This window comes from Pungitius pungitius, chromosome 6 (assembly GCF_949316345.1).
Source record: "Pungitius pungitius chromosome 6, fPunPun2.1, whole genome shotgun sequence".
Classification (NCBI taxonomy): Eukaryota; Metazoa; Chordata; class Actinopteri; order Perciformes; family Gasterosteidae; genus Pungitius; species Pungitius pungitius.
In genome coordinates this window covers 16,078,294-16,090,824 of record NC_084905.1, presented here as the reverse complement: position 1 = coordinate 16,090,824, position 12,531 = coordinate 16,078,294, and the positions used below count along the sequence as shown (strand labels likewise).

The 12,531-nt window shown below is 40.8% G+C and overlaps 2 protein-coding genes across 4 annotated transcripts; both read right to left on the bottom strand.

Moving 5' to 3' along the window:
- Positions 1 to 49: 49 nt before the first annotated feature.
- LOC119196189 (photoreceptor-specific nuclear receptor-like) lies at positions 50 to 3,837 on the bottom strand. Of its 2 annotated transcripts, XM_037451691.2 has the most exons (9): positions 3,549 to 3,837; positions 2,796 to 3,046; positions 2,494 to 2,629; positions 2,284 to 2,387; positions 1,951 to 2,163; positions 1,532 to 1,719; positions 1,209 to 1,449; positions 1,021 to 1,126; positions 50 to 895 (listed from the first exon to the last, which is right to left on the bottom strand). In XM_037451691.2, the coding sequence occupies exons 2-9, from the start codon at positions 2,842 to 2,844 to the stop codon at positions 763 to 765; spliced, it is 1,170 nt and encodes a 389-aa protein (XP_037307588.2). In that variant the 5' UTR covers positions 2,845 to 3,046; positions 3,549 to 3,837; the 3' UTR covers positions 50 to 762. The 2 variants fall into 2 exon arrangements, with proteins under 2 accessions (XP_037307588.2, XP_062418995.1); XM_062563011.1 differs by having other exon boundaries at positions 2,796 to 3,837.
- A 3,280-nt stretch (positions 3,838 to 7,117) lies between these two features.
- hexa (hexosaminidase A (alpha polypeptide)) lies at positions 7,118 to 12,453 on the bottom strand. Of its 2 annotated transcripts, none has more exons than XM_037450376.2 (14): positions 12,117 to 12,453; positions 11,378 to 11,482; positions 11,189 to 11,254; positions 10,972 to 11,018; positions 10,745 to 10,855; positions 10,565 to 10,666; positions 10,227 to 10,359; positions 9,792 to 9,972; positions 9,565 to 9,651; positions 9,396 to 9,468; positions 8,587 to 8,761; positions 7,584 to 7,674; positions 7,382 to 7,489; positions 7,118 to 7,252 (listed from the first exon to the last, which is right to left on the bottom strand). In XM_037450376.2, the coding sequence occupies exons 1-14, from the start codon at positions 12,382 to 12,384 to the stop codon at positions 7,189 to 7,191; spliced, it is 1,611 nt and encodes a 536-aa protein (XP_037306273.2). In that variant the 5' UTR covers positions 12,385 to 12,453; the 3' UTR covers positions 7,118 to 7,188. The 2 variants fall into 2 exon arrangements, with proteins under 2 accessions (XP_037306273.2, XP_037306272.2); XM_037450375.2 differs by lacking the exon at positions 8,587 to 8,761 and adding an exon at positions 7,874 to 8,054 and having other exon boundaries at positions 12,117 to 12,439.
- Positions 12,454 to 12,531: the final 78 nt, after the last annotated feature.

Here is a 12,531-nt window from a genome sequence, read left to right as displayed (position 1 = left end):
TAAAGTTACCAAACAGAACATTTAACTGGTCATGAAACAGTCTCAATTTAATACTGATACTTTTATATGATCTACACAGACAACAAAGAACATCAGCAGCAGCTATTTCTATATTTATTCTTAAAGCCTGCGCTGGATGGGATTCTTTAGACATCTTGCAGATTCACAGAAAACTCCCTGAGCTTAGGCTCCTGCGTGGCCTCCGGTTACAACCGGCCCACACAAACCGAACTGGATCCGACTTTGCTGCCATCATCCACCTTCTGTTGGAAGCTCTTGTGGGAGGGAGGAGAACTCAGTGTCACACAGCAACACAGGAGTGTCTCTTGCAGGACCACAGCTTTGCCTCGTTCCCCTGCATGTGATTGCTGTGAGCCAACACTTACATCACGCTGCTGAGGCCTTATTGCTCGATACTGGTGATGTCTGGTGATAGCAGTGGCATTAATATACACGGGGTACAGATCTGATGTTTCTTCTGGACGGCCCTGCTGCTACAACGTCTAAAGAATCATCTTTTGCTGCAGCATTGAATCAGAAGCAGGACTACACGTCGCAGACAGTCAGGAACAATACAAACACTACCACAGGTGTCCATATTCCAAAATCAACACAAAAAAGAGAAGTTCCTGTAGTAGCTTTAATTAGATTGCCATAAGCTACAATGCTTTTTTTTAACTTGCGGTGGAAAAAGAATGCCGTTAAAAAAACGCTAATTTGTTTGTCATTTGTCTTTCCTGTGTTCTTGTTTCAGTTGGTGAACTAGTGTTTGAACATGTCACACAGCAGCTTCTCCATGGGCGTGCTGCCAATGGTTGTGTGAAAGAACAGCTGCTCGATTTTCTCAGAGCTCACAAAGTGGAGGGATGGCAGCAGAAGCAGAAGTCTCCCAAACCTTGATGGACGAGAAGAGAATAAAGTGAGTGTCCTGTTTCTGTTCAGGCTTTTGTATGGTGTGATGTTTTTTTAACGTTTGAAGGTCTTTGATGTCTGTCAGTGACGGAGTTATATCGGGCTTACCTCGCACTTTGGCCCGGGTATTGTGAATGGATGTGCTGACCTAACAGCACCTGCGACTGGTCCTGCAGGTTCTCCACCAGCTCGGGGTCTTTGAGGCTGCGTGTCTCTGCAAGTCAAAGGGCGTGACATTATTACAATGTCCAAAATGTAGGTAACAAATGCACAATGCGGCAGGATTAACTCCTCACCTGGCTTGAACAGCACAATGGCTTTCAGGCAGGCAAACTCTGTAGGGTCAACGGCCAGGGCCTTAAAGCGACTGAAGACCTCTTCCAGGGTGCGCAGGTCAGCTGTGGGGAGGCTGATCTTGGCCTCCTGTGTGCGAGAGGGTTCTGGCAGAGATAGAAGAGGACAGCTCTCCATGGACAGGGACCACTGGATGGTACACAGGAGGAACATCTCGCTCCAAGCTTCCTCAAGCAGGATCACCTGAGGGTGTCAGAGAAATTAACGTTCTCCTGTGCACATGTGTGTTTCGGTGAATACACCAGAAAGTGTCATTCGGTCAAACCTGGTCCCGAAACGGTAGGTGAGCGAAAACGGGCAAATTTTTTGCCCACTTGACGGCCACGAAGAGGAGTCGTGCAGAGGTCTCGTATGTCCTCTCCGGACAGCTGGAGGAGAACAGGGACAGACGGCAGTCAGGGGGAGTCCGATCCCGCTCCGAATCATTGGTTGTCACGTCAATATTGTCCTTCACTGTGCATTACGAAAAGAGTCACACACATATTGAGGATAATGGAAGTACAATATTGTATCTTTTTTTTTATTGGTTACTTTTTAATTATACCATTACTGTTTGATTTTCCATTGCAGCTGTTTGTTTTTTTAGCTTTTTGTTGTGTTTTCTACTGATTTTACCATCCGCTTTTTTGTGGAGTGGGTCATTTTTTTATCCACCTCACGTTAATATCTGTCATATGATCTCACCATCCACGGGCTCCAGCTTTGCGCAGGTCTCTGCCGCGAGCAGGCTGACCATGAAGCGGTGGTAGGTGTTGGGGTCGCTGCAGGTGACTGGCGGGTCGGCGGCGGAGGAGGTGAGCTCCCGTGTGGTGGCCAGGTGCTCCTTTCTAGGGTCCCCGTCTATCGAGTTCAGACTGACATGTGCTGTGCTCCGAGGCTGTCGCTCATTCTGCACGGCTGCCAAAGGTACAAGTGAATCATACATCGGCTTAACATGTTTGGTGCAATGATAGCGATTTCAATTCTGCACGGACAATATACTCCACACATGCAAACTTATTCAGGTTTTTTTCTCACCATCTTTGTTCATCCCCGCTAGGAGACACTTCTTTAGTCGACAAGCTTGGCATTGGTTCCGATGGGCTTTGTCGACAGGGCACCTGCCCGTTCCAGCCTGACATCTGTGATATTGAGTATTCGGTGAAAATACAAAGAATGTCTCAATTCACTGGTACACCTCCATTACACCTAATTGTAACTGCACTGCTGGATACAAACTGTGCTCACCTGTAGATGAGTCTTCGCCTCACACTGCGCTTGAAGAAGCCGCTGCAGCCGTTGCAAGCATAGATCCCATAGTGTTTACCACTGCTTGAATCAGAACACACTTTACACAGGACTTTCCCTGGGACTGGACTTATTTCTGTACAGGACAGGAAGGGGCTGGAATAAATACTCAACTCTTTTTTGCCATCCTTTCAAGGCTCAACAGACGTCTTTTGAACTAGTTAACTAGTATCAATATGATTACTGTCAATGTGAGCACCCTTTTTATAAACAGCTTCATCTTACAACAAGTATTTACTCACCTGCTTGAGGGCCATCTGTGAAGTCATTCGTTGTTTCAGAAGAAAACATGTTTTAAATCCCAAAACCTAAAATTGCACTAAAGTTTGTAACTAAAGCCTAATTTCCTCAGCGGTCATCAGAGAGGAGATTGCTCAAGGATTCAGATCCAATGCTGTGGTCTCAGGTCCTTTCTGATGTACTTGGGGGTCAACAGAGTCACTCCTTGTCTTCCTCTCCGCCAGAATGAGTGTGTGAGCAGTATGGAGGCTTTCTGAAGGAGGACAAGAAGATTAGCACCAGGCGCTGTGTCAGCAGATGCTGATTTGTCATCCTCTTAATCTTTACTGTCTATATGGGTAAATCAATCGGTCACTCCTCTTACAGGCACAACTGTATTCAACAAAGGGAAAACAACTTGTTTTACTTCTCCTCTACTCACCACTTTGAAATGGCTTCATAAATTTGATTGCTGCATAATAAACTTTGGAGTCTCCAGAGAGCACTCTGTTTGAATTAAGTCTTTGCTTATAGTATCTTTCACAAATCAGCTAATTCATTCTTAACATAGCTGCATTGTAAGAAAAACTAACGAGCAAAGATGCTTCAATGGTTGCATTGTTAATTGTAAATCTGCTGGCCAATTAATGACTTAAGGTTTTAGAAGTCAATTACCTCAAGTGAACTACTCAATTGGTACTAATCAACGACACACGACACATTGCAATATGGGTTTTGTGTACAACTCATAATACACATGTATCTATGATTCTCACCATCCACTTAACACATTCCTTCTGTGCCATACAGAATACAGCCGCCCCAAATCAGCAAAGTAGCTTAACCTTCCATGAAATGTGGTGTCCTTCTTGGAGGGGGATCACGAAAGGGGGGTGATGAGAAGAAAAACAATTAGTGCAGAGATTGAGAGAGCAGCAACAAGTTGACCCTTAATTCCATTCTTCTGCCATATGGTGACTGTTCTCAGGAGTCTCCGTCTGTCTAATTAGAGACCCATGTGCAATTAACTGGCACTACAAGAGCACACTTCCTAATGATCACACTTCTCTGCATTTTGAGATATTACACAGTGGATCACCAAAAAGAAAACATCAGATACATCAACACCTGTGCTCGTTTTTTTTTTTTTGTATAGATCTATCAAGCTAAAGTCGGATCAAGTCATTATTCCATGTGTCTAATGGCATTGAGTTTAGCTTGTTAATCAGATCAAATGTAGCAAAGACAGTAAAGACACTATTTGACTAGTTTCTGTAATCCTTTTAAGTCACTCTTGATTTTGGGAAAACAATGTAGTATGAAAAACAGAGCTCCTTCTGTTGGCTCAAATTGGCGTGTAAAAGGATTACAGAAGGGGCCATCTAAGAGGACTATGCACTCAGACCTTGTTGTTTGAATCAGTCGTGTCTATTTTATTTGTATAAATGTATGTTAATGCTATGCAGGGAATTGGCGCTGCATTATGCACATCTATCATCCAGTATCCCGTCAGTGGAACTAGAGACCATCTCACCAGGGACATAGTGTTGAGGGAACCACTTCCCTTCCCTTTTTCACTGCATCTTCCACTGTTGTGACGCTTTCATCTTGATAGAATCGATCCACAAACCAATTCACAGCTGACAAAACTGTTAAAAAGGTCATAATAAAAGCCACATTGCTGTCGCGAGAGTGATGATAGACCTTGCATGTGCAACGGTAATTTATTTAAGTCACTTCATTGTGTTTATACACGTTGTTTTCTTTGTTGCTTTTTGTAATTCATCTCTTTGCTTCATACAAAACCCTTTAAATGCTTTAGATTAATTGTTATGTAAAGCAGTGTTTTAAATGGTCACTCAAACTGTACAAAGAATGAAGATTTGACGATAGCATACATGCTCAAAGCAAATTAACTCAATATTTCACGCTTGGCATCGGAATGTCTCAAATGCATCAACTACTTATGATAACATTTCATCGTTGCAGTACAAGCAACATGTTGCTGCCATGAGGAAAGCGCTGCTTCGCAGGTTTTTGCGGCGAGGATAGCGCTCACGTTTCTTCACCCCTCAGCTCTGTGATGGTCGCGCAGGTGAAGCCAATCTTTAGCAGCCTGCTGCCGTGAGCCAGCTGGATTATTATGTATTTAGTGGAGACATTTATGATGACAGAGCCCTGCAGGTGATTGAACACACGTCACTGTTAAAACCCCAGCTCTGTGGTTTGGCAGATCAGACCGATCAGCTGTGGATTAGTTTTAACAGGTCGTAAAATTCAAATGTAAAGTAATAGTCACCGTTGTCATCACACATCGAAGGAAACATGCACTGCAACGGACACATATAAGGAAGACCTGATTTTTGTTTGTCCTTCAGAGGATGCCCTTGAAGGCTCTACACAAATCTTTGTATCAGTCTAAGCAGCTTTTTTATATAATCTCAATGATTGACAGCTATTGTCAAAGAGTGAGATTAACTCTTCAGGTTGTTGGCGTCTCTTCATGCACATCGAGCAGGTGCCTCAAGTTGCAAAAGCACTTGTCATGTTAAGAAGGCTTTTTTCTGTTTGTGAAATTATTTTTTCTTTTGTCACCTAATTATGAGCTAAATGAATCTACTTATAGGACTGTGATGAATGGACTGAACATTTTCAGATCTCATGCATGCTCTGTTATTACATCATAAGATTGTGTTACTCTGCACTCAGCGTGTCTACCTCCTTTCTAGTAGCAGTAACAAAATGGACAGAATTGGATAGGTAAGCTTTGTAGGTTCAATTCAGCAATTCCGGTGGGCATCCCCAAGTCAGCGTAGGTGGAAGGATTGAGGTGTCAGCACTATGGCAACCAGGGATTGCCCCGCCTTGCCATCTGCTGCCACATACTAATGTAATCTACAATGAGAAAATGAGTTGTTTAAGTCCCTACCCACGTCATGTCACCTCAATTCAAGAGGCAAATCAACATCAGCGGGAGAAAATCCTTGTCACTGCTGACAAAAGAATTGAACAGCTTATTTGGTGTCGTCAGATACTTCGTGAATTAACACTGACATGATTACACTGTTTCTAAGTTCAACTGCTCTTCTTTAAGTAATCATTTAACATTGTTAGCCATCGTCCTATTTCTTAGCTTAGTGGTTCTGTAAGTGCAGAAACATTTTAGTGTTTAAATTTGAAACAAGTGTATCCAGAACTTTACTCTCACTTATAGCAAAATAATCATGGTAAGACAGCTCAAACATGTGAGAGCACAAGTGGACGTCGCTAGAAGCCTAAATTAAACAAAAAATCATTTGCTTATTTATAGAAGTAAGAGGAAGACAGCAACTGGATTCTTTTAGTTCCAGTTGCTTTAGGTACTGAAGCATGTTTGGCCATAACATCATGTTTGGTAAAAGTAATAACATATTTGCTCATATATTGTCAAAATAGTGTCAGTGTCAGTAAAACATGGCACTTCTGTGACTTATTTATGTGAATTAAATCAACATGAAAGAGATTTTTCCTTATATTTGCATGTGTGCATTTCCATTTATATATGTGCTTACAATGTATAGATGTCTGTGTGTGTGTGTGTGTGGCGATGGTTTATGCAAGCCGTCCTGTATTCCCATGATCGTGAAGGAAAAGAGAGCCACTCTAGAAGGTATTCTCTACACATTTCACAAACCGATGGATTAGGATTGGAGATAATATTTAGAGTTTCTCCTTCTTTGGTGGTATGGGTCATCAAGAAACATCGAGAAATGTCCATGGTTTGTGTTAGGAGAAAACCACTTTTCACCTCATGACAAGTGTTTAGTGACCACCAGGATCAGCTTTTGTTGATTAGTTTAGGTCCTATAATGTGTTTGTAGCAGCAGGTATACTTACTCTCTTTTTCATTGTTATTCTTTTATAATCAGTGGGTGAGGTGAAAAAGAAGTGCCAGCTCTCTCTTTGTTCAAATGTTGGAATGTTATTGGCAATATTTTTTATTTATTCCTAATCATGTACATTTTCTTTAAGCATGTTTGGGCCTACAGCCTCAATCATAATCTGTTTAGTTTGTATTGTTCAATCATTGTTATGGTTACTGTCTAGACACCTCTAACCCGTAAAAAGGACTCGCTTTATGTTTGTCTTTGCATGAAATAATCCCAAACGATCCGCCTAAAGTTTTTTTGGAGTTTTTACATTCCCATTAAAAATGAACTTTGGGGATTTTCCTCATTTACGTGGCTTCATAACAACACATTTAGTTTCATTTTTTAATGGTGAAATGTGTCATATTCTCCCTGACAGTCTTAGAAAAAGGACTCTCTGGGGTTCATCCTCTGAACAAATACTCAAATCCTTCTGACAGAGTTCACTTTCATTTTAATCGTTTGATTGATTTCCGTCCCTGAGAAACCTTTTAACCATCCAGCATCTTCACCTGCCTTGGTACTCATGTTTGCAGTGTCCAACGTACAGAGGCTCCGCTCTGATGCCCCGCCTTTAGGAGATAGGGAAGCAGAAACACCAGTATGTAATGAGCAACCACAAGAGAAAATACCCAGCGTCTTATTAAGGGATGCCACCACTTAGCGCTCTATACACAAGATGGATAGAAATGACAATTTACCTCACAAGCTTGCAGCGAAAGTCCTGGAAACGAGGGAACGCCTTGTCTACACTGGATGTCTGCTTCTCATCACTCCAAAGTCTCTCTGCCGCAGCACTTGCCCGTGGCCTGTAAAAAAAAGGAATTTCATAAAATTGTTGCTGCACTTACTGAATTATGTTGATCAGTTGTTATCAATTTAGAGATCTTTTAAATCTTGTACCAAAGACGTGGAGTGAGATTGGTGGCGTCAACATACTCCCCCCACATGCAGACTTCACCACCTATCACCAGCTTCTTCTGCTCCTCGGTACCTGCGAGGGGATGGCGTAAAGCTTTGCTTTTATAATGTGGAGGCTGTTAATGAATTTAGAATTAATCAGAATATTCACTGAAAATATATCACACCACATGAGAACAAACTCAGCAAGTCAATGTTGAAATAGGCCTCTACATCACAAGCACATACCTGAGCCATGTTTTAAATTTGATATTACTTTAGCATGCACACACCAGGAAAGTCGAGTGGTTGCACGTTGTAGTATTCACGCCAGTCCTGGCCATAGGATATGTGGTTGATATACCATGGGGCAGCTAGCAGGACCTTCATGCCAGCTTTGGTCATCCTGCTGAGCTCTGCTTTATAACTAGCAGGGTTACCCTTCCAGATGTGCAGCACTGTGTCCTTAGGAATCTGAACAAGGTGATAAAACATGCTCTGTCTTTCCCTTCTGTGCGACAGTGCAACTCATCTGATGTTCACATATAGTATTTTATATACAAGATAATAGGCACACAAATCTCCTTAATGAGCTTTTATCTGTTTACAGGTTTTCTGAATTGGTAAGATCCAATGAGTTAAAACATCGGAATTTTCGGAATTGAAATGAAATGAATCATTTTGCAATTTGTTTGTTATGGCAATAATCTTATACTTCTGTATATAAGGAAATAATGTGCATGTTATGCATCAGGCATCAGACAGCATTGAAAGCTACCACACCAATAACACCTCTCAGTCGCTATCAGAATTCCATGCAACATGTAAATGTCTGTACTATACATGGTGGAATTAGTATACCACATGAAATTTGGACACTGTAATGATGTGTTGCACATTTTAAAAAGTGCGGTTAGGGATGTCCTATATTTAAGAGGAAATCAGACAAAAACCACAGCAGAAACCACAACTACAACTAGCCACAGCACGCAGAACCTTTTCGGACCCTTGAAGGCGAGGGGCCACACAGTATAGAAGCGGGCCCAGTTGTGTGTGGGCCCTGGCTGGTCCAGGTACCACGGAGAGGCCAGAATCACCCTGAGTCCCGCTTTAACCACCCTGCGCACTTCACACAGGTAGCAACCACCTTTCCATACCTCCACCACTGATAGAGAGCTACGCTGCAACACAATTGAATGGACTATTACATTTACGAAAACGCATGTGTGTGATACAGAAGCTTTTCTTCATAATGAAAGCTTTGTGTATAATGGAGTGTTAATGTTTGGTCAGTTGGTTCCAACTACTAAACTGGTTAAGTTCAACATTACATCAATAACTAACAAAAATATTACAACCAGTGGATGACTGCATGATCATTGATGTATTTACTGACAAACTGAATGCTACATGTTTAACAACTAGATTTAAAATATATCCTTCAGTGGATGCACAGACTAATATGAACAATAATAATATAAGAACATAAAGCAGTGCTTTTTTTGGATGCATGAATTGAAATTATGGTTAAATGTAACGGTAATAAAAAAATAGTAAATAGTAAACAGATGTTGGCGGTAGAATGACTTGAAAACATTTCAAAAAGATTGATAGTCATTACTATGTAAATCACTACTTATGTAAAAAGCTATATAATCCAAACCTGTTCTACAGGGAGAAAAAAATAATCATACATTATAAATAATTTCTAAAATGTATGTGAGCCCCTGACATATATCATAAACACATCACAATATATATTTATGAATAGTGTATATTATATCACATAGGGGTTATTAGTTGGGGTGCACTTACTCGCTCATGGTAATCAAACACGTCCTGCCAGACGATAGCGGTTTTGTTGAGAGCTGAAGTGATGTTCACAATGCTGGAAACAATTGTACATTCATTACATTTGTCACTTGAACATGTTGGATAGTGTATATCTCTGAGCTCTCTGAGGATGTTGCCCGTCACCACATACTTCTCCATGTAGAATGCCTCTAGTTTGGTGAAGTCTACTCCAAATCCCATCTTTTTCATGAATGCTCGGACATCTGGGTTGGAACTCCTATGGAAACAAGCAGCCAAGATGAATATTGGTATAGTATCTTTCCCTTACTTAAAAAATATTTAAAAAAACAAAAGTGATTAAAAAACCAGATCAAACAGTGAGCAGGAATTTAAATGATCCTTCACATTTCAACCCACCAGCAGGAGAAGTTCACCTCGTCACCTCCTAAGTGGATGTGGGAATCAGGAAACACCAATGACACTTCCTTAAAGAGTGTTGCCATGAACTGGTAGGTGGAGGGTAAAATTGGATTAACAGGTCCAAAAGTACCCGAAAGGGAACTGCCTTTGTAGCAAGGTGTCAACAAGTCAGACTGCCCTAGGAAATAAACAGAAATCAATCCAATTTAAGTCAGCATTTGGCTAAAATACATGAATATTGTATTGTTAAATGCAGCTACTTATTGCTCCTGATGTAGACATAAAACTCCCCTAAAATAGGAAGTGAGTCAAACACAAGATTCAGTGTCTTGTTGGTATTCATAGTCTCAGCTTGCAGGTTTGGCAATCTTTTGTCAACAACATATTTCTGTTGGGACTGAATGCAGATTACTGTTTAAGAGTAAATGATACCTTTTCCCCATGATTTGGTGTGGCCTGGTGAATCAAACTCAGGAAGGACTCTTATTCCCCACAGCCTGGCATGCGAGATAACCCTCCTCACATCAGATTGAGTGTAGATGTGAGTCATTGGATGGAAAGCCCCCTGAATCAGATTGAGAAGATTTTGTTCAGGTTAAAGGCAACTTTTTAAATCATGGATCCTCATGGAGTAGCCTAGTTAAAATTCTCGGATAAAATAAAAACGACAAAGCTAGTCATCATTAGAATGCAGATATATTATCATGAATGTGCAACGTGATGGTGCACATGAGTGTAGGTGGTTTGCTATTATCATGGGCAAGACCAACCTTACTGGAAAGGTCTGGGTAGGTCCGGCTCTGGTAAGGGAAGGAGGGGTCATCCACAATGTGCCAATGAAACACATTGAACTTACTGTAGGCCATTGCATCCTAACAAGAAAGATATGTGTTACTATCACTGAATGAAAACCCAAAGTTGGAGTTCAGGTTCTGGAAAATAATGATTACCAGAGTTTGTAAAATCGTCTGCACTGGTAAATAATGACGTGAAGTGTCCAACAGAATTCCCCTGAACTGAAACCGGGGGAAGTCGGCAATATCAGTCTTGTTCACAAAGTACTAAAAGAAAAAACAAAGAAAAAGAAAGAGCTTGATTCATCTCACCCGTAGCATTATTCAAACTTCATAACATGGTAAAATTTGCTTTCAATTATGAATAGCTTTAAAGAACTTACTGAACCAAAATCATCTTGATACACCAGCTGACTGAAAGTTTCCAGACCTTAATTCATAAGATATATAATAAGCAATCAATTAATGCTGCACAAATAACAGTGAGAAACCAACTGTACAGCAGACACTTTAGCTGTTAACATGTCTGTTTTATTTGTTATTATTTATTTTGTTTAAATATGTCAAAAATATCTTCAAAAATGCATTGGCTATAATCACCTCTTAAGGCACCCCATACAGTTTCCGCATTGAGGGATGCTTGTCTTGCAGAGACACTCAGATTATCTGAAATGCAAATAAAAACGAGTTAGATAATGGATCAAACCCCACTGATTGGGAATGGTTGTTGTCACTGGGACGTTCGCCTGTGGTGCTGTGTTGCATGTTACATGTTTTACGCATACGTACATCTCTCAGATGAGTCCTCGTGTGGGTAACTCTCACAATCGTCACGGTCAACAGTGACCACAAGATGAAATGGTTTATCCCCATAGAGTCGCAAAACACCATTTCCTGTTGGTCATAAAAGTCCGTCAGTAGCTTTGTAGGTCAGTGCAGGAAGTTTAATTGATGATGTAATATTGTGCGTCACACAATATGAACATTGGTAGAAGTTTCCTGGATTTGAATATGTGGCCTAGTGTGGCTTTTGCACTTTTTTTTTTACTGAAGTACCATTATTATATAGATATTGTATTTTCAAAAACACAAACATAATGATGTGCTGTACTGGTCCATTTTCAAAGAGAGATTTTTGAGTAGGTAGGCCTACATGGCAGTCTGATGAACTGCTGGCTTCACAAAGCCCATTGATCTCCTTTGAAAGCCAACATGAACTCTAGAACATTCAAAAACCAGTTGCACTACATATTTGTACATCCATTATGCCATCTTTTTTTGCATGTGTGAATCACATGAGCACCATCCTCTTAATCTGAATACTAGAATAGAAAATGTTTTTACATTGTATGTGGTATAATGACATAATACTGGCACAATAAATTCTGGTCCTATGGCATACTGCTGTAGCAATGAATCACACATATTTGGATCAAATAAACCATTTGTGATATTGTAATATTCAACATTATTTGTAGCATGCAGCGCCCTTTAAATCTAGTAATGGTCTTTCTGCCACTTCACTTACCAGTGTAGTCTGGAAAGAGAAGAGGAAAATATCTCATGAATGCACCATCCAGAACAGAGCAGCCCTGCTGTGCGGCCGATTGACTTCCGTATTCAAAGTAGAAAGCCTCTGGGCTCAGAGGGTATCGCTCGATGGAAGAGGTGAAAGTCTGCGGTAATGGCCAAACTCCCTCCACAATGGGCGGACCATTTTGGAGGAAAATAAGTAGAAGAAAATAGAAATTAGGACGGAGATATTGTCCAAAAGTAACAAAAGACGCAGCTTCCATGTTACTCCACTCAAAGGCAAACTGCACTGTCAAGCTGAACTAGTCAGGTGGGCAAGAGCCTCAAGTCACGTGACTTGGGCCACACGTTGAAAAAACTGAAATACATTTTTAAAAAGGTTTGCAAATTATATCGGATATCCAATTAGA

Bases quoted from the DNA above. Each gene is read 5' to 3' on its own strand.
- hexa (XM_037450375.2), bottom strand. From the start codon at position 12,384: ATGGAAGCTGCGTCTTTTGTTACTTTTGGACAATATCTCCGTCCTAAT. The intron at 11,019-11,188 runs GTGATTATAGCC...TTATGAATTAAG, and splicing joins TGTATGGGGTGCCTTAAGAG to GTCTGGAAACTTTCAGTCAG. The intron at 7,490-7,583 runs GTACAAGATTTA...TTTTTTTTACAG, and splicing joins AATCTCACTCCACGTCTTTG to GCCACGGGCAAGTGCTGCGG.
- LOC119196189 (XM_062563011.1), bottom strand. From the start codon at position 2,844: ATGTTTTCTTCTGAAACAACGAATGACTTCACAGATGGCCCTCAAGCA. The intron at 2,164-2,283 runs GTGAGAAAAAAA...TACCTTTGGCAG, and splicing joins AGCGGGGATGAACAAAGATG to CCGTGCAGAATGAGCGACAG. The intron at 1,127-1,208 runs GTGAGGAGTTAA...TTTGACTTGCAG, and splicing joins CATTGTGCTGTTCAAGCCAG to AGACACGCAGCCTCAAAGAC.